We start from the raw sequence: 27233 nt of genomic DNA, 5'->3' as shown, positions 1-27233 counted from the left end.
AATTTGGAATGTATTTAAATGGCTGTTTCTCCATAGATTAAAATCTTTTTTTAGTTGTGAGGATCTGGAAAAGGTGGAATGCAGAAGGCTTGCAAGCAATGGGTGATGCAAGGTTAAAATGTTCTCCAGAAATTAAGAACTGGGCTTGCAAATTGGGGCTCTTCCCTTCAGTAACACCCAGCCAGCCTTTATTTACATTATCTTACACGATGCTGGGTGTAGCAAGTTTTCTGCATGTTTTTTTCTCCTTCCTTCAAACTGGTGGAGCTGGAAGCATTATTAGAGGATAAGATTTCTGAAGGTTTGTGAAAAAGCACCGATTGCCTTCAAGCAGCAGAGGGGTTACATTCGGAAGGGGGGTGGGTGGGAGAACCAAAATGATCAGATAATTGAAGTTGGGGGTTGTACACTTTTAAAACAGGAAATGACTGGCACAAATTTTAGCAACCAGTCTCCTGATAAAAATGGAGGTTTAATATTTAAAATTTTGAAATACCTTCCTTTGCAGGCTTCCCAGAACTAAGTATCAGATTGTTAAGGCCAAACATTTATACAGCAAAGATAACTTTTTTTAAAAAAAATAAAATTTGTGCTACTTGGGGTCCCTCGCAATTGGAAGATAAAAATAATTTGCTTTAAGCCAATGTATGTTACTGATTTTTTTCAAAGAGGGAGGGAGGAAGAGAAAGAAAGAAAGAAAGAAAGAAAGAAAGAAAGAAAGAAAGAAAGAAAGAAAGAAAGAAAGAAAGAAAGAAAGAAAGAAAGAAAGAAAGAAAGAAAGAAAGAAAGAAAGACCTATTCTTAACAGGCAGGGTAAACAAAGCAAGATACAAAATTAAATCAGATGGAAATATTCATGGCAAGTTTTATTCCCAGCCACAGGAGAACTCCTGATTGCTTGGTGAGGTTAAAATTGCAGGCAGAGCTTAAGCGAATGGATGGAGGGTGCCCAGGTGGGCATCAGATCAAAGAGGCCAAAATGGATGGTCTGTAGGATACTTTGATTTGATCTGTAAAGCTGCCCAACTCACACCAGTGACTCTGGATGTTTTCGGATTGCCCTGCTTCTTTCTTCGGCCCTTTCCCCACCACCGGCTTTCGCTTTTCCATCTAAGCCAACCGCTTTTGCTTCATCTTCAGGATTTTATTGCTCAAGTATTGCTGATCCCTGGTTTCCTCTCTCGCTCTTGAATTTCCTGCAAATTCAGCAGCTCACCATTCCTCCTGCTTCATCCTAGTCTCCTTCCGTGAGCATTTGTAGAGTGTTTTCCACAGCTTCTTGGAAAGGGGCAGAAAAAGCCCCCCAGTGAGCACAAATAAATCCTTAGATTGTAGAATTCCTTTGTTTGTGTCTTTTTTTTTTCTTTTCTTTGAGGGACGATTTATTTGGCTGGCTGTTGCTGACTCCAGCTAATTAAAGGAGCTTCTTAAGCGGTTTAAGAATTTGTTTACACTACTCCCTAGTGAAACGTTGCTTGGAGTATCCCAGGTTTGCTACCAATAAAACAATGGGTGTTGGGCTTCCGTCTGAAGACAGCTCATAAAAGGAAGAGTAGAGGGGAAGGGAGAAGAAAAAGAGCAGCTTCAGGTGTAGCTCTCCATTAAGATGTAGCTTGCAGCAAATTGGGGGGGGGGGATTCAACATTGCTGATGTGTTGGTAGAGTACTGCCTTCTTGCCCATTTGCAAACATTTCATGTGTTGCCATCACACACAGCTAATGCAGTGCACGTACAAGGAATAAAAACAGGGTGACCATCACCCAACAAGCAATAACAGTCCCAGATCCACAGCACCAAGGAAATGAACTTCTGTGGCCTTCCTGCTGCGTCTTTCAGACGTTTCGCGACCCAGACTTCTGCACTTTCCAACATGCCGGGTTTTATTTTAAATAGAGGCTCAAAGAACAGAAGCGGCTTTTTTCTTTTTTTGGAAAAACTTTCAGAACTCCGATTCTGACTGTCATTCCATGGGGAGGCTCCTCCGGACGACCCCAGCCTCACCCACATCAGGACCCTGCCCCAATCCGGCGTCAGAGGGGCAGCTGCAGCCGTCCCACCATCCCTCCAGGCAGGCAGTCAGCAGGCCGGGCTCCAGACTAGCCCCCCAACTTGTTTTTCCAGCAGCCACCCCCCCCCAGGTCCCTGCCGACCCCGCTCCGCCGGCAGCGCCCAACAGCTGCGCTAGACCCCCCTCCCCACCCCCACCCCCGGCTCCTTTCGGCTGGGGATGCCGACCAAGATGGAAAGGGTGGGGCGGGTCTGACCCGGACCGGGGTCGCCCAGATCGATAGTGGACGGTGCACCACCAGGTGACCCTTCCGACGAGCCCTCTGGGCGCGTGCAGAGCGCGGCTGGCTTTCCCGAGGGCTCCGCTCCGGCTTTGTCGGCCGCCCGCGGACTCCCGGCGCTGCGTCACCCGCGGCCGGATTGTGACATCAGGCGGCGGCGGCGGACTAGGGGTTCCATGGAGCCGGCCGGGTTCGGCTCGTCCCCCCCCGGAGACGGCCAGGTGAGTGCGGGGCGCGCCCGTTCCCCGCCCCGGAGCCGGGCAGCAGCCGGGCGCTCGACTTCGCCCCGGGCAGGGGCGCCCCGGGCCGCGGAGGTCCGCAGGGAGGAGGCTGAGCGCGGCTCGGAAGTGCCCGTGGGGGGGAGGACCAGGAGGCTGGTGGTGCCTCGGCCTCGCCCCCTCCCCAAACCGCCGCTCCTCCCCCCGCCCCGCCCTGGAGCGGCGTGGGAGCCCCGCGCGCAGCGCCCCGGGTGGGTTCGGTCTCGCGAAGCAAGGAGGACGCGGAGGGGGCGGGGGGGAGCCCAGAAGGGTGAGAGTGGGCGATCTGGCCCGCAGCCAAAGCCCATCTGGGGGTGGGGGTGATGGGAGTTGTAGTCCTGGCATTGCTGGCTGGGAAAGCTGGGCCGGGGGGGGGGCGGAGAGGGTGACTGGCAATGATGATGGTGATGGTGTGTGTGTGTGGGGGGGCATTGTTGGGCCAAGTTTTTAGGAAGGTACCAAGGGAAACTGTGTTGGGCCAAGGAGGAGCTCCGGTTCTAGAAGACGCCCTCTTTCTGGAGTCCGTTTGAGGCAAGGGGAAGAGATGGGCTCCAATGTATCTAGAAGGAACCAGATGGGGAACCAGGGTTAGCCAAGGGAGGAGCAGGCAGGGCGTTGGGCCGTTCAGATACCCGGGTTTTTGCAGTGCCCTCTGCACCTGCTCAAGAGTCCTGTGGTCCTATATTCCAGGCTTCTTCCTTTGACCCCAGGCTCCAACCTGGGATCCAGGGGCCCGAGTGCTTAAGCACAAACTGAAAGTCAACTTATTTTAGGTTTTAGGGAGAAGTTGGCTGTGCATTTCCACAACACACTTAGTTTTCCCAAGGGCTAAAGAAGGTGCAGTGAGTGTGTCCGGTGATCACAGCCTCCGAATGAGGTTTCTTGTGCCTCCTGTTGTTGGGAACAGCCCTTAGAGACCAAATAGAGTAGAAAATGTTTTCTACACACACACACACACACACACACACACACACACACACACACACACACAAAGAGAGAGAGAAAGAGAGAGATGCAAAGAGATATAAATTCCCAGTTGAGATAAATACTGTGTTCTTTGAATGCAGTCTTTGCATGCATGTGCATGTGTTTGCATACATGTCTGTTTGCACACACACACACACACACACACACACACAGACATGCATGCTGAGAGAGGCATAAATTCCCAGTTGGAATAAACTAGATTGGGGTCCCTTTCAATCAGAGGAAGTGTTTGGCAACTCTTCCTTCGGGACAGACTTTGTGTTCCTCTCCTGTTGTATACATAAGGAGGGGCTGCTGTGTCAGAGGGAGGCCGGGGCAGGCAACTGGAAAAGATAATCTCATTTTGCCCCAAGCCATCATTCTGGGCTGAGTCACCACCTCAGGATTGTGGCCTGGAGCAGAGGAGCCCAAGGCTTGGTCATCGCAGCCAGTCACCCGTGAGTGACACACAATTCTGTGATCTTGTGTTTGTGGGGCATACTTAGAGAGCTCTCTAAATATGGGGGGAAGGTAGGGGGGATTTGCACCCTTTCTGGAAATGCACCCAAGTGGTAAAAACTAGGGGGCAACACTGCATGGGCTTACCCCCACACACTTCCAGGTACTCAGTGGTAAGTTTTGAACTGACCAGCACATTTTAAAAAATATCTGGGATTCATCAGCTGTAGTTAACTGAATAGAAGAGAATTAAACTTAAATGAATTAGGATGGAAGGATGGAGTTGGTCAGGATCGAACTGCTGGCAGTGGGCAGAATTAGCCTGCAATGCTGCATTCTAATCACTGCGCCACCACAGCTCTTGGTGTGTGTGTGTGTGTTTTAACACCAAGGCTACACTTGGTTCTTAAAAGGTACACCTGGTTCTCCCTCATGGATTGGGGACACCGCAAGTTAAAAGTTATAACCCGGTTATAACTTTAAAGAATAGAATAGAATAGAATAGAATAGAATAGAATAGAATAGAATAGAATAGAATAGAATAGAATAGAATAGAATAGAATAGAATAGAATAGAATAGAATAGAATAGAATAGAATAGAATAGAATAGAATAGAATAGAATAGAATAGAATAGAATAAGGATAGACAATAGAATAGAATAGAATAGAATAGAATAGAATAGAATAGAATAGAATAGAATAGAATAGAATAGAATAGAATAGAATAGAATAGAATAAGGATAGACAATAGAATAGAATAGAATAGAATAGAATAGAATAGAATAGAATAGAATAGAATAGAATAGAATAGAATAGAATAGAATAGAATAGAATAGAATAGGACCTTGGAGATCATCTAGTCCAGCCCCCTGCTCAAGCAGAAGAAAGGCTAAATGTGCTTCTCCTTTTTGAACTGGGGACAAGTTAAGCCTTTTTAAAGGCTTTAAAAATCCCTGGTTCCTTTACCTGCTGAGAAGAAACAAAGAAAGGGACAGAATTTGTGATCAGCAGCAATTCTGGGGAGAGGTTTTTTTGGCTTCCTTATTCCTACTGGTGTTCAGGACAACCCAGTCTGTTTGCTTCTCCCATTTTTTTCAATCGCTTTGCAAAGCACGGCTGCTTCTTGAGTACCCATTTCATAAACGGCACACCGAGGCCGAGAGATCTTATCCAAATGGTAACGCAGCTTGATCCAGGTGGGGCAATTCTTGCCTGTCTCGTTTCCTCATTCTCGCGGTGTGAACACAACGTTGGAGATTGCAGAGATAATTGCCATTGTGATTTCACGTTGCTTCTTTTTTTAGTGCACGGCAGAAGAAATAAAAATTCACCGTGGATTCAGGGGGAGGGAGGTGCCACGTACTGTAAATGCCAGCTTTCTTTTCTTTCTTTTTTTAACTAACAGGTTTCTAGTCATTATGGATTAAGGCAGTGTTTCTCAGCCCACACACCTTGAAGCTGTATGGACTTCAATTCCCAGAATTCCCCAGCCAACTATGCTGGCTGGGGAATTCTGGGAATTAAAGTCCATACAGCTTCAAGCTGCCTAAATTGAGAACCAATGCATTATTAGAAAAATGGCAGAGCCTGCCTTAATTTCCTATTTGAGGTACCCCCCACTCCCACCTACCCACTCCCTTTCCCCCCCCCCCAGATCTCCAATTTCTTCCCTGTTCCATTCTCCATCTGGATAGGGGATCCACCCGGCTCGGCATGCTGGGCGGGATCCTCCTCTCCTGCCCTGCCCCTTTAAGTCCCCCAATGCTGGAATGTGAGCATTGCCCCAGCCATCCTGCGAGGTCAGATAAAGCTCTATATTTATCCAGCGAGTAACCTGAGCTGTGGATCTCTCTCGTCCCAGGCTGAAACAGCACCCGGGCTGCTTCCAATCTACTTCGTTCTCTGCCTAGGAGGGTCCACTCCGTAGATCCCCCCTACCCACCCCATCACCACCACCCCTGCCCTCCTCCAACAGACTGGCCATGCCACCTTTTAATCAGTTCTTTCTGACCCCCCCTCCCCTATTTCCCCCTCCCCTCTGCAGAAAAAGCAGCTTGCCAAGGCTGATCTGAGCCTTTTCTCCACCCATCCCAGGCTTCAGTTTCATCCCACGGCTCCGGTGGGCCTGTCGCTCTACACACAGGTGGGTGCAAACCGTAGTGGGGCACACGAAAAAGGTGTGAGGGCCTGGCAGGGATTGGGAAAACTGGAGGGTCTCCACACGTGAATGTCTCCATTGGGCTGAGTAAAAGTGTCCGTGGGGAGGGGCATCTTGTTCAGGTATGAATTATCAGACCCAAACGGGCAGTGGATCCAAGACTAATTTAGCTTGGGGGGGGGGGGTTTTCAACTATACCAGGCTGGCAGATTTGGGGCCGTTGAATCCTTGGCGCTCTCTGAGCCTGGTTGTTTTGTTGCAGACGTTTCGTGACCCAACTTGGTGACATCATCAGTGCGAGAAAGGAGTGGGGTTTTCTCCCATTTTATATGTAGTTGCTTGCCCCAGCAATGTTGGTGGGAGTCTGGGTTGTTGTTGTTTTTCCCTTGCTGGTTCCTTGATTAGGGCATTGGTTTTTGCTTGATTATTTGTCTGGCGTTAATCCCTGCTTATCTGGGTTTCTCTTTCTTTGAAGCCCTTGGTGTTCTTGCAGCTTGGCAGACGTTTCATTACCCAATTAGGTAACATCATCAGCATTAGAAGGGAGTGGAGTTTGTTTTCTGTTTATTTACAGTAGCTTGCTCTGTCAGTGTGGGTTTCTGCTTGCTAGTTCCTTGAATAGGCTATTGTTTACTTCTTTGATTGTTTGTCCGAGTTGGTAGTTCCTTGACTGCAACGTTGTTTAGAGCTTGGTTGCTGGTCTAGAGTTCTTGGTGTTGATCTCCTTATCTTTGTGTTGGTTGCTGGTGAGGAGGTATTTTGGTCCTTTTGTTTTCTTTTTGACTTTTTGATTGTTTCTTTTCAATGGTATGTAGAGGTTGTTTATCTCTATGTGCCTGTTGACAGCTGCTTTGTCTGAGCTCCAGGATTCCAGGAATTCTCTGGCGTTTGTGGATTTGGCTTGGCTAAGGTGCTCAGACTTTCCAACTGAAACTATGATGAAGTCTGCCGGGATGTTGTGCAATTAAGGAGTTTTCTCCTAACTCCTAGTCGGTTTTCATAGATGAGCACTGCTGGTCTTCTTTGGGACTTTGGGTGCCCCAATCATGGATCGAACCTTGGTTAATTTGATCCTTGTTTGAAGAGAAGAGCAAGAGTGTTGGAAACAACTTTTCTGGATCATTCAAGATCTCCCAAATAGCACCCAGAAAGATTTGGCTCCACTCAGAATATATTGGACTATCACTCCCATCATTCCCAGTCAGATTTCCTGATAAATATGCTGACTGGGGGCGAAGGACTTGCAATCAACATTCCTGAAGGATGTATGCAGAGTGTGAAGGACAGCATGTGAGTGTGTGAATCTTGAAAACAGTTCGATGTAGACCTGGGTAAGATTATCTTTCAATCAATCAATCAGAATAGAGCTGGAAGGGGACCTTGGAGGTCTTCTAGTCCAGCCCCCTACTCAAGCAGGAGAACCTATACCATTCCAGACAAATGGCTGTCCAGTTTCTTCTTAAAAAACTCCAGTGATGGAGCACCACAACTTCTTATGGCAAGTCGTTCCACTGGTTAATTGTCCTCATTGTTAGGAAGTTCCTCCTTAATTCCAGGTTGCTTCTCTCCTTGATTAGTTTCCATCCATTGCTTCTTTGGAGAATAGCTTGACTCCCTCTTCTTTCTGGCAGCCCCTCCAATACTGGAATACTGCTATCATGTCGTCCCCCCACCCAGTCCTCCTTTTCTCTAGACTGGCCATACCCAAATCCTGCAGCCGTTCTTCATATGTTTCCATCTCCGGGCCTTTAATCATGGTAGTTGCTCTTCTCTGCACTTTTTTTTCAAAGTCTCAACATCTTTTTTATAATGTGGGATATTTGGGGGATATATTTGGGAGCAGATAAGCGGCTGGAGAGATGTGAGCAAAATTTGGACTATTGAGGGTTCAGCAGATCAGAAAAAGGTGGGGGTTGTTCTGTTGACACATCCCGCCCCTCCCAAATCCCTCCTTTCCCCACAGCCAAGATCCTTCCTTTGAGCATCCTCAGATTATTACCTAGTGCAGCTTGAAAAAGAAGATTTCCAGTCAATTCTACTGACTCAGCTCCTTTCCTCCTGTCTTCCTTCTCCCACCCACCCCAAACGGAGTGGGTCCATTTTGCTGGGGAAGCACTTTCTGCAAAAGCGAGGCCCAGGTGTGGGGCTTGTACAGCTGTTTGTCTGGGTTTTTTTTCCCAAATCCTGGCAAGCTGTGGAGACGGGGAGGAGAAGAGGCTTGTCAAATTCACCTCTGAGAATAGGCAGGGAAGGAGGTGTTGGGTGTACAGTAGTTTGCAGGAAGCTGGGCGATTAGCAAAGCTGGTCTGGAGCCTTGTTTGAAGCTCCTTGGAAATGGAGAAGGAGGAAGAAGCAGCCCTGGACAAAAAAAATACCAGCTGGAGAATTGCAAAAAGAAAAAAAAATTATCTTGGTCTTCAAGTTCAGGTTTTCTTTGTGGCTGGAGAAGAGATATTTTGTTCGGGAGAGGCCGCGCATGAGCTGAATGGCGATGATGGTCAGTGTCTGGGAAATTTGCTGTCCTGACCCCCATCTCCTGGGTGAGGGAAACTCCCCAGACACAAATGAGAAGTTTCCAGAGGGTAGCGAGACCTCACGAGCTCCCCAGCTTTGCACTATGTGCTGAACAAAATCACTTTGAGTTCCCTCTCTGGGATAAACAGACATTGGTTTTCAGCTTGCTTGCTTTCCTTGAAATTTAACGGATCGTCCGAGCCCAGCCTCTTGGGCATAGTTAAGGCTCATTGTGTTGTGTTGTGCAAACTGCTCACATGAGTTAATTCAGCAGTCAGGACGATGATGTATTGGGTGAACGCAGCTAAAGAATAGGCCAAACGTATCCCTTGGAAATCTGAGCATTTAGGCAGGTCCAGCCACACAAGGGGTCAAGGTCCAGCAACCAAGGAATGAAATCAAAGTGCATTTGAGGCTACTGTAGGATTTGTAAACCAAATACTCACCTGTAATCTAATAGATGTGGGTCATATTTCTGCAAAAAAAAAATCATTTTCCAAGTTTATTGAGACCAATGTCCCAAGCTGAGCTGACAAATAGAACATAAAATATGGAATAACAGGTGTGTAGAAAGAAGGGTGCATGGAAGCAGAGGAGCAGAATGTAATTTTAACAGGCTCAGAGAGGCCACATATTTGGAGGCAGAGAAACAACAAAATTCAATTTGCATAATTTCCAGTGAAAAAAGGAGATTGCATCACACATAAGACTCAGAATTCCATGGAACAAGAGTCTCAATTTCCAATTACAAGTCTGTGGCAGGAGTTCCTTAGACTGAAGGCTGCCACTGCTGCAGCGTTTTCATGTGTTGATTCCAGCATGTCAAGTAAATTTTAAAAAGGAAGAAAATAAAGGCTAAGATGGCCTGATATGACAAGATGCAGAAGCCTTTCGTTTTGGCCAATTTGGCAGTGATTCTTATTATCCAGCACAAGAATATTGTGCATACATGATGCACTTTAAAAAATCAGTGGAATTTTAATTGCACCATTATAGCTGCCAACTTGACTTTTTTGACATCCAGCAGATACATCTGGCCCCCCTTTATAAGTTGCTTGGATCTTGTTTTTCCCCTTCCTTCCTTCCTTCCTTCCTTTCTTCCTTCCTTCCTTCCTATTCCCATCTCCTTCCTTCCTTTCTTCCTTCCCTTCCTTCTTCCCTTTCTATGTTTCCTTCATCTTCATTTCCCTGTCCTTCCTTCCTTCCTTCCTTCCTTCCTTCCTTCCTTCCTTCCTTCCTTCCTTCCTTCCTTCTTTCCTTCCTTCCTTCCTTCCTTCCTTCCCTGGGGCCTGCAAATTATTGCCCCTGGCTGCATAAAATTATTCAGAAGGCTGGGAATGACTCACGAAGCCACAGGTTTAAACCATTTGCCTTCCACCATGTGATGTGCAGTGAAACAACAGATCTTTTAGGTATGCGCCAAGTGCTGGTGCTTCCCAAATATTTACCATGCTGATCTAGAACCAGGTCTTGGAGATGGAGGTCAGCCTTTCCAGGTAGACCACACAGGGAACACCATCAGGCTGAGCCAATTCTGCTTTATTGTAAGGTGACATTAACCTTGCAGTGAGGGGTCCTCAATGTTCTCTGACGCTTCTTGCAGACATTTCATAACCCAAACTAAGTAACATCATCAGTTGTTCTATGTTTATATACAGTTCCTTCTAGCACTGATGATGTTACCTAGTTGGGTCATGAAATGTCTGCAGGAAAACCACCAAGCTCAGAGAGCACCATTTCAACCTTGAGCTACAAATATTCTCCTTTACTGGACTCTTGCATGTCTGAAAGTACAATTCTCCTCAGGTCTCCTTTACACCCTTAGAAATTGGGGAGGGGATCTCTTCTGAGACTCTTGCCCCACTTATTATCCAACTGTGGGCTGTGCCCCCTCTTACCTGCCCCTTCTCTAGGCAGCCCCTGTCTTCAACTTCTTTCCCAAGGTTTTCCTTGTGTACTATTACAAGAGGGCATAAAATCAGTTTTATAGCAATCTAACTGTCATAGCTTCTCCCAGAGAATCATGGGAACTGCGGTTGCAAGATCCTCAGCTCTTCCATCCCCCTTCCATATTCTAGAATTGTTTGACTGGCTCTGACCCCACCTGCCCCCTCCACCAAGCCACCCACTTTAGTATCTTGGACTACAACTTCAGTTACCCTCAGTCAGCATCGTCTGGCTAGAGGGCAGAGACGATCATGGGAGCCCAACCTGGTCATCCTGCCCATGTTCATCAACCATACAGCGAGAGTCCTGATGATGTAGAGCAGGAGAAGGGATTCCTCTCCCTTCTTCCATCTGGGCATCCAAGCCACGTTTCTCGCTGTAATACGAAGAAGGAAGCCACAGATCAGTGGAGGGTTGTTTATACTGGAGAAATTCAGCCGGAGAAGCAGCTGTGGTTCTCCGTCCCTCCCTCCCTCCAGCCTGGCCCTTGGAACTAAAAATAGATCTCTCGGTGATCCAGTTACGGAACGGCTTGACCCTAAATCACTGGTGGCGAGGAAAAAGACAGAGGTTTGACTGGTCTTGCAAAACAACCAAGAATGCGAGGTTGTGTAACTTCAGCACGGTGGGCCGAATGCACCCGGTTGCAGCGGGAAGGAAAAGCCAGGATCTCTGGCTGTAGAGGACTAGAAACTTCTTGGTCACCTTTTGTATCTGGCTGAGGTGGGAAGCGAGCTTCAGTGGCTTTGCCTGGTCTTTGGGTTCTTGGCCCCCTTGCTGGAACTGCCCCTAATGACAGGGAAAGTTGTGAAGTCCTGCTTTGGGGGGGTCCTCTCATGAGTTCCTCCATTGTTGTTATTGTTGTCGTTCATTTATTGGCCACCATTTCACGGCTTGGGGTGACTGAGCATCTGGAACAGTGTGACGAGCTGCCCGCACTGTGTGTGATCACAGCTGCATTGTAGGAGTGCTCAACTTACAACCATAATGGAGCTTGCAACTACAGGTTCAATTACTGTTGTAACTTGTGGAGGTCAATAAGTGGGTATTCACGTAACTGTGCCTAATTTTATTACTTTTTTTGTGGTGAGCATAAATTTATGACCATTTTTTTGCAGTGAGCATTAAATGAATGTGGCAGTCATTAAGCGAATGCCGTGGTCATTAAGCAAACACAATGGTCACTAAAGGAACCCATTGTTTGCTATGAGCTGGGTTTTTTCCCCAAAAAACTAAAAGCTAGGTGGAAGGACGGGGAAAAAAGATACATTTGGGGAAGTGACATTGTCGTGTTGTCGAGCTGGGGTTCCTGGTGGCCCCGTGAACTAAGGCCTACAGTTGAGTGGGCAACCTCTTCCGAACTGGCTTGCCATCCTTCCAGGAAGTTTTTCCCGCTTCTCCATCTGGGCCGAGACAGAAGGGCTGGCCCCAATTCACCCAGCTGGCTTTTGCGCCCAGGGAACGGCACCTAGTCTGGCACCTTTAACCACTGCACCAATCCTGGGAGGGATGCAACATGATTTGAGGTCCCTCTTGTGTGGCTGGATTCCTTCCAGGCCAGGCCCTTCCTTTTCCGGCATCCTTGTTGAGCCACGTCCTCCCTTTCTGGGTCGTTTCAGCAGCCCCACCTTGGTCCTGCAGGGAGTCAGCTGCGTCCCTGCAAACCGCAACCTCTCTGGAACCCTTTGAAGGCACTGCATGCCTCTGAAGCATGCCGGGCCTGGGAGAAAGAGGATGCGCCAGCTTCTGCGGCTGAAGCGGTCTTCTCCCCAGGCCCCGGGCTGTCTCCCCATGTCACGCTGTGCTTTCGCCAAGGTCCCTCCTTCCCTGCCTGCACCTGAGTTCCCACGGGTGTGTCCCATGTTTGTGTGTGTGTGAGTGATTCATCCGGCTCTCTCTGTGTCTCCCACAGCCCCAGGCACTCATTGTGAGATGATGCCACTTTGCTTCTAACATCACAAGGAACAAAGCTCTCGTAGAAGTGGCAGACACAAACGGTGAGCATCCTCTCTGGGCTGGGGGATATGGAGTGGAGGGAGAATTAAAGGTTTTATGGGTTTGTCTGGAGCTGGTCTTGAGAGGTCAGCCTTGCCAGAGAGGAAGCTGGCCAAACCCCACCACTGTGGGGATGTTCGGTTGTGCAAAGCGTGGCTGTCGGCAAAGAATTGGAATCTATTTATCCAAAGGGAGCAGGGTCAAGAGATGGGTCCTTGGGCTGGTTTGGGGGAGCAAGGAACAGATTGCAACAATCTAAACATCTACAGAAAAGGGACAGAGAGAACCCTACGTTCTGACTACATCTCTGCCACTACTCTGTGTAGTAAAAGTGGAGTCTCCTTGTGCAAAACACATATTGTCCCAGTATCTTCTTTCATCTTGTTCTGCTTCGTTCAGTTTACTCAGGCCTCTGGTTTGAAGGGCTGCCTGTGCACAACACCCTTCATAAAGTTCTTTGTAAAGCTAAGGACCACAGCCCTCTCAAAGCCAGTCTATCTCAACCTACACAACTTGAAGGTTGTGTGGACTTCAACTCCCAGAATTCCCCAGCCTCTTGTAAAGAGGCAAAGCTAGACTCGTTTGGGGCGGCTTAGTGTGTGTGACGTGCATTCAGATCCTGTGGTCAGCTGAGGATTAATGGTCTCGGTGAAAGAGAGAAGATGAGTGGACTCTACGGGCAGGCCCAATGTTCTGTCTGTCTGTCTGCCTCCAGCAAGCCACCGCAGCACATTTTGTGCTAATGCGTTCGCGCACAACAGGCGTTGCAAATGAGGGATCGGCTCCTGCTTCTATTTAGAAGCATTTGGTGAGCATTGCTTCACAAATGACCTGCTGGCGTGACCTTTTGAGGTGGCGGCTTGGTTACTCATGCCGAATTCCATCCCACTTAATTATATCCTGCTGTGCTAATTGTGCGTGCAACATGTATTTGAGTGGCTTGGCTAAGGATGGGTTACCAGCAAACTCCAACTGTGAAGAAGCTGCTTCTCAAGCCAACCTAGAAGGCATGTCCTCCAGCGGTAAGTAAGGCAATTTTGAGACCACCAAAAAAAAGAGGCCAGAACCCACCGATTTGGTCCACCTCATGGCAGAGGGGGAGAAAAGGAGTTTGAAACAATGCTTAACTTTTTCTTTCCTTACCAAAACCTCTTGCTTATCCCAAAGTCTTATCAAACTTTGAGGACTGGTTGTTAAGTCCCTTCCTTCAACACCGTCATACCTTTGAATGGTTTCTGAAGGAATGGCCATAACTCGAGGTCTACCTGAATTATAAAAAACAACATCCTTGAGTGATCTTCGTGTCACTTCAACAAGTTACCGTCAGTAATTTCATCGAGCTTCGTCTTCTTAGGGATACTTTGGGACATTTTTGAGTCTGTTTTAGTACATGTCACAACCTTTAAGTCTGTTCAAATGCCCCTGTTGTGATGGGTAATGGGTTCGCATGTTGTTACCCAAAGGAAAAACTGTTTTTACTGAATTTGGGGTAATTTAGGCAGGTCCAGAGAGTGCTGGGCTAAGACGTGGTTTGTTATTTTGAGGAGCCTTTGCGTTCTGGTGGAAGAGGTTGTCAAGTTGTCAGGAGAGGTTTGAAGATCAAAGCAAAGAGCTTAGAGTTGGTCTTCGCACAATTGCACAGGGCCTGGAAGCAGACTGGTTTGTGCATCCGTACTACATTGGCTGTGGTATCCAACCCTGGTTGGCTTGTGGTGATATGCTAAACCATAATACGATTGCTTTGGTCCTGGCATGGCACGTTCTGTCCAACGTAGAGTGTCTTTCGTCAATAGTGTTTCATATTTAATGACTATTCCATTTAATGATGGAACACCCAGCACTCAACTCTTGAACTTAGAAGACATCCTAAGGTTTGCTAACGCTGTAGGGAGCGAGCCGCATGAATCCATCTTGGCTAAAAATCAGAAGTCTGGTAGCTTTTCCTTTCCAACAAGCACATTTTATGACCAACCAATTAAGCAAGTAACAATTATAAATACAAATAACTGTAAAACAAGCAAGTAATTACATGACTCATATTTTATGATGCCTTCCCTAGGTCCGAAGGGGGGCTACCAGACTCTTCCTGTGATGTTCAGTGGCATCATGTTTGGGCAAGTAGACCTCAAGGCCACTTGAAACCTGGCTGACTCAACCTAGCTCCTGCAGGTGGGCAGGACAGGGGTGCAAGAAACAGAGAAACTGACCGCTTGGAATGAGCCGGGGGGGCTGGAAAATATCCTGAGGAGACCCTGGTGATGTTCTGATGTAACCTCCTTCCATCCGGACCTTCCCAGATGGACCAAATTCCGTCATCTCAGCCAACCAAACAGGAGTTGGAAGCCGACTCTTCCGTAGGTGGTCAGGTTGGAATTGATGAAGAAAGGACTCTTTTCACACCCCAGAGCAGAGGCAGGCAAGCCGCACTAATATTGTGAGTTAAGATTGCAACAGACATTTTCTGACTCTGCTTCAGTTGAGCAGAAGAGGTGGGGTTGAGGCGTCCCTGTTTCGAAACAGTCTTTAACTGGATGTGTTTCGATCTTAGAAACGGGCCACACCAATCACAGGTGTGGCTGGTTCGTTTCCAATATGGACTAGACTCGGGAGGTTAGCCTTGAAAGAGCCCTTCCAAAGTGTGAAAGGGACATTCCAGGCTGTTGTGTTAATTGGCACACATTTGGGCCCAGCACTGATTTTGGGACAGAAAGAGTCTGTGAATTAAATTTGCTCCAGAGGTTTTAGTGTAGTGTTTTCCAATCTTTTTAAAGAAGAGATTGGGTAACTATTTGTCTGAAAGGGGTGACTCCCTGTATCCCCCCCATTTTTTTTAAAAAAATATATCGCCACTGAGAGCGGTTCCGTGCAGCTTACAATGGATTAAAATAACAATATAAACTATGGTTATAAACATGGAAACCATTTTGCTGGAAAGATCTCTGGGCTCTCAGAGAAGGTCCAGTCAATCCCAAAGAGCAGAACTTCCCCACAATCCTTTGCTGGCTATCGTGGTCCCTCTCTTTGGAGGCATCCCCAGGAATGGAGGGCTAGTGCTCTCCACGCGCCATGACATTCTGGCACAAGTGACATGATTTGCACTATGGCACTTGATGCACATGAAGGAAGAGCCTCTCTGGGACCTTCCCTCTCTCTAGCCAACATGGCACGGATGGGCAGGGCAGCTCCCATTTTGCGGGTTCAGAAAGTGCTTCCAACAAATTCTTCCTTCCCCCTGACAGATCCTCCCACTGTCCCACCTGGGAAGGAGGCTCTGTTTGCAGGCCATCTCATCTCCCCCCCCCCCCGTCTGCTGCCACCAGGAAGCCTCTTTCCTGCAGCCCTTGCCTGTTTCTCCAACACCGCCTGCCGAGGGCCAGCTGGAGACCGGCCAGGGCACCCGGCCAACCCTCAACTTTCGGCCAGTCACCCTGAAAGGGCTGTTTCCTCAGCAACCAGCCAAACTCCTCCATGTGAGCCTCAGGAAACCAGGCTGGAGGAGAGGAGGGCAGCCCAGCAGCTGCCAGACAAAGAGGCCGACTTTCTCCGGGGCTGGCAACATCCCCTTGGCCCGGCTGGCACGTCTTCCCGGCAGGGCCGGTGGAGAACCTCTCTCAGGGTGCAGAGGCTGGGGGAAGCAGCCCTGCCTGGGGGCTGGAGGGAGGTCAGGTAAGCTCTGCGGGGCCGTGGCTGCTCCCAGGAGGGTCCCTTAGCTGGATGGCGCTGCAGAAGATTTCTGGCTAGCTGAACTTGGCTGAAGGGGGTCTCTCCCGCCCGGCAGGCTCTGTGCCGCCTTGGGGGAGGGCTTGGGGGAGGCAGAAGGGGCTTGGTTGCAGTGTCCGGGGGGGGGGAGGGGAGGGCCTTCTCCAGCTGCTTTCTGTGTCTGGGGACTTTCTGATTGTTTAACTGGCTCGGAGGGGGTAGGTGGGAGTTAAGCTTTAGCCCAAATCCAAAGGAGGTCCAAGAGTATTGGGATGGGTATCTCCAGAGCTGATCCGAGACACGTTGGAGGAAAGTGAGGTGAGATCTGGGGGGATCTGCTCACACGTCCAGGAGGGCAGCTTCTAGCGGGGTTAGCCTAAAATGGATCACCTGTTTTGGGAAGATCTGAATTCTTTTCGTCTCTGCCACTTTTCTTGTCGTTCTTCTGTGCTTTCTTCTAAGTTTAAGGCGTCTGCTCTCTTCTCTTCTCTTCTCTTCTCTTCTCTTCTCTTCTCTTCTCCTCCCTCTATTTCCTTCTTCCCTCCCTCCCTCCCTTCTCCCTCCCTCTATTTCCCCCCTCCCTCCCTTCCTTTCTCCCTCCCTCCCTCCCTTCTCCCACCCCTTTCTCCCTTCTCTATCTTTTACTTCCTTCCTTCCTTCCTTCCTTCCTTCCTTCCTTCCTTCCTTCCTTCCTTCCTTCTTCCTTCCTTCCTTCCTTCCCTTCCTCACTCCATCTCGATATACGCATAGGCACACATACAAAATTGTGGGTTTGCCATCAGACGTAGGCACGTAGGGTGCGGTAGAGCCTGTCAGTGGCTGTGTTGACTGTTATTGATGAATGTTAGGCTAACCCAGCTATGGATGTTGTGGCGTGGCTTTTATTGTTCTGAAATTGCTTCTTCTCTATTGTTTTAGTGCTTTTATGTTGTCCTCCTATTGTTTGTGAGCCACCCATACAGTTGAGATGGGCGCTATTGATGTGTGTGTGTGTGTGTGTGTGTGTGTGTGTGTGTGTATACATTTACACATATTCCCATTTTACAACTAAGAATACTGACTCTAAGCGGAGTAACGCGCAGCTCCTCAGCCAAGAACATGTAAACGGCTGCCAGAAATCAACAGGCAACAATCTCAACATGCTCTGAAAAGTTTCAGCACCCAGCACTCCTCCAGTTCGCAGAGAAGCTGGGAAGGCCCAGAATGAACAGCAGTTTCCATGGCACTTTACGTGCCAATTCTTCCATGTAAGAAATCTTCTCAAGTTGCAGAGGCTCTTTAGAAAGGAAAAAGGCTTGCAAAGTTTCTCAACACCCCACCTCCTCCTCCTCTGCTTTGAGACCCATCACCCGTTTTCTGCAGAGCCCCGAATTGAACATAGACTACAAAAAATACCTTTTTCTGGAGCAGTGGCCATCGCAAGCTCCTGGCATCAATCATTCATAAGGAAACACGAGCATTCTGGCTGGAAATTCAAGAGCAGCATTTCTCCGATGCTGGACTGTAGGCAGCATGCTTTCCAGCTTCACACAAGACCTCAGAAGGCGTAGTCTGAGACCTCTGATCAAGTGGGGAGTGTTTGCTTGGGTTGAGTGTCCTTTTTGTACCACAAGAAGAGAATCTGTGTAGCTCAGAGTTGAGTTGTGGGGGTCCTTGGGGCTCTCTGAGCTGGGTGGTTTCCTTGCAGACATTTCAGGACCCAACTAGGGAACATCATCAGTGCTAGAAGGGAGGGGGGATTGTGGAGAGGAGGAGGCGGACCGAGGGGTCCTTGTTGCTCTCTGAGCTTGGTGGTTTTCTTGAAGATGTTTCAAGACCCAAGTAGGCAACATCATCAGTGCTAGAGAGGAGGAGGAGGAGGAGGAGGAGGAAGAAGAAGAAGAAGAAGAAGAAGAAGGAGAAGGAGAAGAAGAAGAAGAAGAAGAAGAAGAAGAAGAAGAAGAAGAAGAAGAAGAAGAAGAAGAAGAAGAAGAAGAAGAAGAAGAAGAAGAAGAAGAAGAAGAAGAAGAAGAAGAAGAAGAAGAAGAAGAAGAAGAAGAAATAGACTGTGGGGTCCTTGGTGCTCTCTGAGCTGGGTGGTTTTCTTGCAGACATTTCAGGAACCAACTAGGGAACATCATTAGTGCTAGAAGGCAGTGGGGTTTGTGGAGAGGAGCGGGGAGGAGGAAGAGGAGGAGGAGGACTGTAGGATCCTTGAAGATCTCTGAGCTTGGTGGTTTTCTTGCAGGTGTTTCATTATCAAACTAGGTAATATCATCAATTCTGCACTAATAGCACTGATGATGTTTCCTAGTTGGGTCATGAAATGCTACAAGAAAATCACCAAGCTCACAGAGCACAAGGACCCCTCATTTCAACCCTGAGCTACAAATATTCTCCTTGATTGGTCTTGCAGTTGTTTCATGATCCATCTAAGTAAGTCCATCACTGCTTGAAGGGAGGGGGATCACTGCCCCCCCTCCATTTTCCCTGAACTATTTCCCTCCCACAATCTCTGCTGGTCGCCCACAGTGGTGAGGGACCCTCAGAGTGATTGGTGGAGGGCAACCAATTCCACGATCCTTGTCTAGAGGAACCAGGCTGAAGGAGGGTGAAGGAGACAAAGAAGAGTGCTGTCACAGGCCTCACAGGACTGGGTGAATGAGGTGAGGTGCATCAGGCAGATGACAAATGATGTCATGGAAGGCATGACCTTATCCTAGCTTCTCCTGGGCTCCCATGACCTTGAGTCACTTCTGATGCTAAGATGCACACACACAGGTGTGCAAGCACAAAGCCAAACATCTGGGGGTTAGCCTTGGGTGTGAACCCAGTGGCACCTCCCACCTCACTGAATTTTGAGAGAGGATTTCACCCAAAGGTTTATCTCAGAAAGTTGTCCTCATGGGCTTTCCCTCCCCCAAGACGTTTGTGGTGTTTCTACAAACATCAGCACTCCCAGTCTTGAAACTGTCCTCTCATTGAACACAAAGAGTGAGACTCGATTGCATAAACATCGGTACGGATGACTTGAATAGATGAAATCTAGGAAAAACGGCCTTGTTGGTCGAGACTTTGCTCTTGAACCAGAGACAGAAGCAGGACAGGCGAGGGACCTTGTAGGACACCGTGGCTCTAACTGAGTAAGGAGGACCTGAAAGGGGACTATTGGAGCATCCCAAAGCTAAAAGAGGGTCCCAAGAAGAAGAAGAAGTGGTCCACTACTTCTAGTTGGTTGCCAAGAAAACTGCCCAGCTGGGCTCCTGGAGCCTGGCGAGTCCACCTCGCTTGGAGAGGAATTTTGCTTTTCTGTTTACATTGAAGAATTGAGTTTGAAGAAAATAGAGAAAAGTCAGTGAAGGGCAAGATGGAAAGTCCCCTCTGGGCTGCATTGAGGAGGATTCATCCAACCCAGCAGAAGTCACGGTCTCTCAGCCCAACCTACTTCGTAGGATTGTTCTGTGGGGGAAAGTAGGAAGACCCAGGGCTGTGTAGGCTGCTTTGAGCTCTTGTGTGAAAGATGGATGGATGGATGGATGGAAGAATGGATGGATAGCGGAGTGTATGAATAGAAAGGATGGGCAAAGGATGGATGGAGGGAGGAAGGATGGATAAACATGGATGGCTGAGTTTCAAGAAAACAAAAAAACAAAACCCAGAGAGGGCAGAGTGGAAAGTCCCCTGAGGGCTCCAGGAGGACACATTTACCCAACCCATCAGAAGCAGGAGAACATCAGGTGCAAGTTGTATTTCAAGCACACCAAAAGGCCTTGTGAAAAAGGACCAAGGGGGCGTTGTGCCCTTATTTCAGACTTGTTTGGAAAATAAAGAAGCCAGCCAACTGATGTGATTCTTGAAGAGCTCAGATTGAGCAGAGGAAGCTTGCCAGAAAGAGTGTGTTGCTCTTCAAAGGCCGCTAGAAGGCAGCCTTTGTGTGTCGCTTACTGTGTGCAGAACATTACAGCCCTGGGGTTTGAGAGATGTCGGAGACTCCTGAGCTGGACCCTGTGTGCCCCAGGCTATCATGTGCCACCACTGCAGTGACAGGCTCCCACGAGACCTGGCCAGCCTCTCTTGTGCCTGCACTTAGTGACCCGAGAGAAGCACGCGGCAGCAAAGTGTCACGTGAGAAGGTGAGCTGCTCAGGAGGCATCCCGAGCAGGTGAGCTGGAGAAAGCTTCTCTCCAGGTGGCAACGGTGTGTTGAAAGAGGACTCCTCCCTGGAGAACAGGCTGTTCCCAGATCTTCAGTGCAAGACTTAACGTCTTCCTTCCCCGCTTGGTTTTCTTGGGCGTTAAAGAATTGGAGGGCAGGTAGGAATCCAGATGGTGGAGTTTTTCTCTCCCAGTTTTCACTGGGGTTGTAAAAAGGGTAAAATAGCAGAGAAGCTGGAGGAGAAAAGATCTGGTCCCAGCACATCTGGAGATTTGGTTGGGAAAGGATGGGGTAAAATCCAGCTTTTTAAAACCACAGAGTCTGACCTACGAAGAACGTTTGCAGGAATTGGGTGTGCCTAGTCTAATGAAAAGAAGGACGAGGGGAGACATGATAGAAGTCTTCCAATATCTGAGGGGCTCCTACAAAGACAAGGGGGTCAAGCTATTCTCCAAAGCACCAAAAGGCAAGATGAAAAACAACGGATGGAAACTAATCAAGGAAAGGACCAGCCTAGAACTAAGGAGGAATTTCCTGACAGTGAGAACAATCGAATCATTAGAACAGCTTGCCTCCAGAAGTTGTGGGTGCTCCATCCCTGGAGGCTTTCAAGAAGAGACTGTCTCATTTGTCTCAAATAGTATAGGGTCTCCTGCTCAAGCAGGGGGTTAGACTAGAAGACCTCCCAGGTCCCCTCAACCTCTATTCTATTCTCTGAGCTTTAGAGTTGTTCCAGAATTGACATGGAAAGTAAACATACCCCTCTGTCTTTCTTCCGACCTTTCAACTGGAGTTCTGGGTTGTGTCTGATGAAACACCAAATGATATTTTTAAATCATAATAATCAGTGGATGCAGTAGCTGGAGACAGCAGAAGAGAAGAGAAGAGAAGAGAAGAGAAGAGAAGAGAAGAGAAGAGAAGAGAAGAGAAGAGAAGAGAAGAGAAGAGAAGAGAAGAGAAGAGAAGAGAAGAGAAGAGAAGAGAAGAGAAGAGAAGAGAAGAGAAGAGAAAGAATTGGGGGGAAATCACAAAGACCTGCAAATAGAAGTTTAATCATGGTGGCAAAAAGAAGCAAAGATGGCACCTATATCCATTGGTGTGCCGTCCCCAAACATTTTGACCATCCCTTGAACACCATTGGCATTGACAAAATCACTGTCAATCAGCTGCAAAAAGCAGCTTTAATTGGAACAGTTTACATCCTGCACCAAGGCCATCAAACAACAACATCTACCTATGCCAGGTCCTTGGGAAGGACTCAGTAGATGGACAAAAATGCCAAATCTAGTCTAAGTATCTGGCTGTGCAAAACAAAAATTTAAAGGACATTTAGAAAACCTGTGTCCTGGCAAAATTTCCATCCGTCAACTGCAAAAGGGCAAACATCGCTTGGATCCACACTGATTTGAGACATTAGAACATTCTAGATTCTTAGAAAGTGCGCATGAACTGGTGGTGGTGACTTCATGTCGTGTGTACAATAATTTAAAAGATGTTTTTGCTTGTTTGACCCGCTTTGGCTGAACCTGCGTGAACCAAGCCTGTGTAGTTAGTTATTCTATAATTCTTAAATTACCTGTTTTCTTTTGCAAAATGACATTTTACCAGCAGGAGGCAGGAGTCACCTTCGTGTCTCCTGATGCTTCCAATTCTTTCTTTCTTTCTTTCTTTTTTAAACCCTGATGAAAAGAGTTGGACTTTTTTCAAGGTCATCAGTCCTCAGATGTGGGACTATAATTCTCATCATGGGAGGCTAAGCTGGGTTAAAATGATGGAAGCACAATGCATCGGGAAGGATGGCACAGAATATTTTTTCGGGGGACAGGTGGGTTGAGATAGAGCACTCGTAGAATCAAACGACTGAAGGGTTGAACAAGTGGGGCACGACAGAGAGGATGGTTTTATGTAAACAGGAAGAAATGTACCTTCTTGGTACTGACAAACATATTCAGGAAATGGGTTTGTTCTCTATTTTGGAAAAGTCTTGCGTGTTCCAGAAATGGTCAAGATTTCATTAGCTGAAAGAGTAGGTTAACTTTCTATCAATGCCAATGGTTATTATATGGAGATTTCTCTCTCTCTCTCTCTCTCTGTCACTCTCTCTCTCTTGACTTTATGGATTCAGTCAATGGTGTGACATGAAGAATCAGTTGGCCAACCATTGTTGGAAGGCCCTTGGGTCTTGTCTTTCTACTGATCCTGAAGGGGGGCAAGGACCCCCTTCAAGCCAGCCCCTCCAGCTAACTGGTTCTTGCTTTTGCTCTCTTGCAGTCAATGCCACCCGCATCTCCCCCAGCGCCCCCTCCCTCAGGATGTCCCAGCTCTCTTCCACCTTGAAGCGCTACGTGGACTCTCCCCGCTACTCAGACACCTTGCCTTGCAGCAAAACCTCCACCAGCTATGCCACCTATTCCTCCTACTCTTCCAGGCTCTCCTCCTCCTACTCAGACAAAGAGAAGCTCAACTACAAGCCCACCACTCCTTCCAGCTACTTGACTTCTACCCACCTGCGGACGTCGGGGGCCACCGCCTCCTCTTCTTTGAACTTTGATGGGGGCGGGAGGCTGCTCCAGCGCCCGGACTCGGGCACCAGGCTGAGCCCTGGGTACAGTCGGGTCCCCGTCCGGCCCTCTGGAGGGCTAAGTGGAGGGGCTACCTACTCCTTTGCAAACGGGCCCTCGACCAGCTATGGCTCCACCCCGCTGGGACGCAAGAAATCCAGCAGCCATTCTGACTTGGCCCGGGACCTCTCCTCCATGCACCTGTCCTCGGACCCCTACCCTTCCACCTCAACCCGCAGCCCCTTCGTCCCCCGCCCCCGACAAGAGCTCTGTAGCATCCAAGGATTTTACCAGCCCAGCAGACACTCGGATTATGTCCAGGACTACTTGGAGTCCTACAGCCGCAAAGGGGGGCGCTCCCCGGGCCCTGGCTTGCACGGCTCCACCCCAGAAGTCATCACCCCCACCCTGCGCCCCACTAGCCGTTGCTCTGTGCAGCAGTGGGAGCGGACTGACAGCCAGACAGACGTCCTGAGCAAGGAGAATCCGGTAAGAGGCTCCAGAATTTGAACTGGGTTTGGGGTGGAGGGAGGGGCTGTGCATTTTCCATGGAATCAGGGAAACGGGGGAGGGGGAGAGGATGACCCCCCCCCATTTGCTGCAACCCAGCACTGAGTCCAACCAAAATCAATACAGAAAGAGAGTCCAGATGTTATCTGGACACAGAGTCCAGATGTTATCTTAACCTAGGGACAGCCTTCACACAACGTAGGACCTCTCGTCTCGTACCCAAGTTGACCTCTGTCTGCTAAATTGCTAAATCTGTTAGCAGATTATTTTTAAAAGGGGGCAGGGGGTTAATTGGCAGTTCACCCACCATTTGGTTTCCTGCTCCTTGCTGGGCAAGAAGCCTCTGCAATCTCGGCTGCGGTGAAACTTGGAAATCCAAATCCTCCCAGTCGTTCTCGAGTGCATTGCACTCTGTAACCTCCCATTTTCCATCCATTCCAAGCACACCTGGGGTTTTTTTCCAACACACCCTTGCCACGCTCCGGGCATGGAATGCCCTCATCTCCTCCGGAGCACAGCCAGGTGGAATGGCCGTGGTACCTGGGTCAACAAGGCCATGGCCCAGTGGCCTAATTTTGCTGTGCCCGGGTGAGGCCAGGCGTGATTAAATGCTGGTTACTGGCTGCCAATGCTTCCACCGCCATCCTGAATGGCCTGGGGCTCTCGGTGTTCTTAAGGAAACCTGACTGATGCAGGATCCAACCTGGTTTGGTCACTGGAACAAGATGTTTTGTCTTCCGTGGTGGCACAGTGGTTAGAATGCAGTACTGCAGGCTATTTTTTTTTTCTGCTAACTGCCGGCTGCCAGCAGTTCGGCAGTTCGATTCTCACCGGCTCGAGGTTGACTCAGCCTTCCATCCTTCTGAGGTCAGTAAAATGAGGACCCAGACAGTTTGGGGGCAATAGGCTGACTCTGTAAACTGCTTAGAGAGGGGCTGTAAAGCACTGTGAAGCGGTATATAAGTCTAAGGGCTATTGCTAGTGCTTCTGAGCTTTCAGACTCATGCTGATACCTCAGGGAACTTCTCTCTAGCCTGGCAACCTGAAGGACTTGACAATATGGGGAGAACAAGTCCCCATGCCAGGTTGAGGAAAGAGTGAAGTGGAAACATGTGAGCTGGGCACAGATGTCCCCTTTGGGCAGGATGCGGAGCCTAAATATGGCCTGTTCTCAGCCTTTCCAACTGCAGTTCCATCCTGTGGCTTTTTTGGGTGGGGGGAGGTCCACACCTGGTGGAGGAACATCTGGAAAGCCGGGAGAAAGAGAGAGGCAGAGAGAGAGGGTCCCATCAGATGCCCCCATCTGTGACGAGCCCCTGCAGGGCCACAGCCTTCTCTAAACGTCTCTTAGGGCTATTGACAGAACGCGTTGGTGTGTGTGTGTACGCGGGTGGGTGTGTTTGTGCGCTCCTATGCATGTTCCCGAGTGAGTATTAAGTGATTATATCGGTTGCGTAAAAAACGGGGACTTGTGCCAAGGACTGAGAGGCAGGGAAACAGAACATCTGACAGGTTGACTCTTTCGCTGCTGATGAAACAAGCAATTTCCTGGGGGGTGGGGGGAGGGGGGTAGAGAACTGAAGGAAGGGGCTGGTTTCATTTCCCTGCACTCCCCCTGCCCCCCCTCCAAGCATGGCTGTGTGTCAGTGGTGGGATTCAGCCGGTTCGCACCACTTTGGCAGAACCAGTAGCAAATTTTTTGTTGCCCAGGCCCAGAACAGATTTCCAGAAGCGGCACCCACACAGAGAACCGGTTGTTCACACATTTGAATCCCACCACTTGTGTGTATGCTGGGGGGGTGGTCTCCGCCCCCCTCCCCACTTTATTTTTGAAGCCCCATTTGCACCATTGTGTTAAGCCAACAAAACGGAGCAGCCCAGGTAATTCTCACAGCCAAAACCTTTGACCCCCACAATGAGGGCCAGAGTTTCCATGGCTAAGTAAACTGGTCACTAAGCGAATCGCCTCTCATTTTATGACCGTTTTTGCCACAGCCGTGAAGGGAATCACCGCAGTCATTAAGCAAATTGCAGAGTCTGACTTTTCCCCATTGACTTCGCTTGTCAGAGGTCAGCAGAGAAGGTCAGGAATGGTGATCACATCACACACACACACACACACACACACACATACAGAGAGAGAGAGAGAGAGAGAGAGAGACCTGGATACTGCTGCTTGTCAGGTGTCCAAAACTTGGATCACGTGCCCGTGAGAAGGCTGCCCCCATCCCAGGTGCAATGACCCATCATGTCGCCTTTTTCTTAGTGCCATTGTAAGATCAAACGGTGATTATGTGAACCGTTATAAGTCCAGGACTACCTATATTACTATATTGTATTAAACTATTACGTTCAGGTAGTCCTCGATTTTCATATCTCTATATAAAAACCTTCCTCTGGAGAAGGAATCCACTGCAGTCTTTCTGTTAAGGAGGGGCAGGACTCCTCTTCCCCCTTCCCTCCTCCCCCCCCCAAAAAAAATCCTGCTTTGCAGCAGGTTGCATCAACCAAAGCCTCCTGACGCTCTGATGTTGTTTGGGACATCCCAGATTAATGCAATCCTCCGGTTCAGAGGAAATCAGAGCTTGCGCCCCAGTTGCTTGAGCCAGGCATGACTTTCTAAATCAAGGGTGCATCGTTTTGGGCAGGTTGAAATTTGCACTTTGCAAATCCAGTTTAGGGGAGGGTCTTGGCAGGGGGGGGAAACTGAAGTGAGAGTGCAAGGCTCAAGGTATCCATTTCCCCCTGCATACCTCACAACTGCTGCCCCCCCCCCCCAGTTTCCCCCAAAAGCAAGAACGGAGGTGAAAAACACCAGGCTTTTCCTACGGATGATGGTGGCTGCCGAAGGGATGGTGAAGCCCTTTGGACACCTGTGGTACATGCCAGATTTAAGGAAAGGCTGCCCTGTTTCCCTTCCCTCCATTTCCTCCCCGTCAATGTGGTCGACCTGCATCCCAGACATGTCCCCCTCCAGGCCTAAGCCTCGCCCCCTCCCAGGCTGAATTTGCCACCGATTTTAATTGTAGTTTTTAAACGGCTTTTATTTCTGCTTTTTCCCACGTGGTTATCCCGCCACACTTCCCAATTCCTGCATCACTGAGAGCCAGTAGTGGTTAACTTGCCGGGCTAGAAACCAGGAGACAGGGAGTTCTAGTCCTCCCTTAGGCGTGGAAGCCGGCCTAGTGAGTCTATTTATTTGTTTTTTATTTGTATCCTGCCCTTTGGACCAAACATTAGGAGGCTGTGATTTCTAGTCCTTCCTTAGGTGTGAAAGGCGTGGGTGATTTTGGGCCAGTCACCAGGAGACAGTGAGTTCTAGTCCTGCCTTAGGCGTGAAAGTCAGCTGGATGACTTTGGGCCAGTCACCAGGAGACAGTGAATTCTAGTTCCACCTTAGGCGCCAAAGTCAGCTGGGTGACTTTGGGCCAGGCCCTCTCTCACACCCCAACCAATCTCATAGTTGTTGTTGTTGTTGTGGGGAAAATAAAGGAGAAAGGAGTACTACGTATGTTCCCCACTTTGAGTTACTTATAAAATAATAAAGGTGGGATTAAAAAATACAAATAAAAATGGTTGAGAGGACATATTCTTCCCTTGGCTTTCCCATCATGCTCTCCTTCTCCCTGAGTGTCTGTCATATTCCCCTCCAAAAGGACAAATTGGGGAAAGACCACCAGGGACCACCAGCCTGGCCTCTGCTGCGTTTGTCACCATCACGATCCTTTATCCGTTCCTAATTTG

General features: G+C 48.7%; 1 protein-coding gene across 1 annotated transcript in view; it reads left to right on the top strand.

The window, feature by feature from the left end:
• Positions 1-13510: 13510 nt before the first annotated feature.
• Positions 13511-27233, top strand: part of USP2 (ubiquitin specific peptidase 2) — a gene marked incomplete at its 5' end in the record, with an annotated part of 42518 nt that continues 28795 nt past the window's right edge. Inside the window, 2 exons of the mRNA XM_081333633.1 lie at positions 13511-13607; positions 22690-23468. Of these exons, the coding sequence (XP_081189759.1) occupies positions 13511-13607; positions 22690-23468 (876 nt within the window). The remainder of the gene's footprint in view (positions 13608-22689; positions 23469-27233) is intronic.

Source organism: Vipera berus, assembly GCF_964194415.1.
Source record: "Vipera berus genome assembly, chromosome: 8".
NCBI lineage: Eukaryota > Metazoa > Chordata > Lepidosauria > Squamata > Viperidae > Vipera > Vipera berus.
This window is presented reverse-complemented; position numbering and strand designations above follow the sequence as displayed.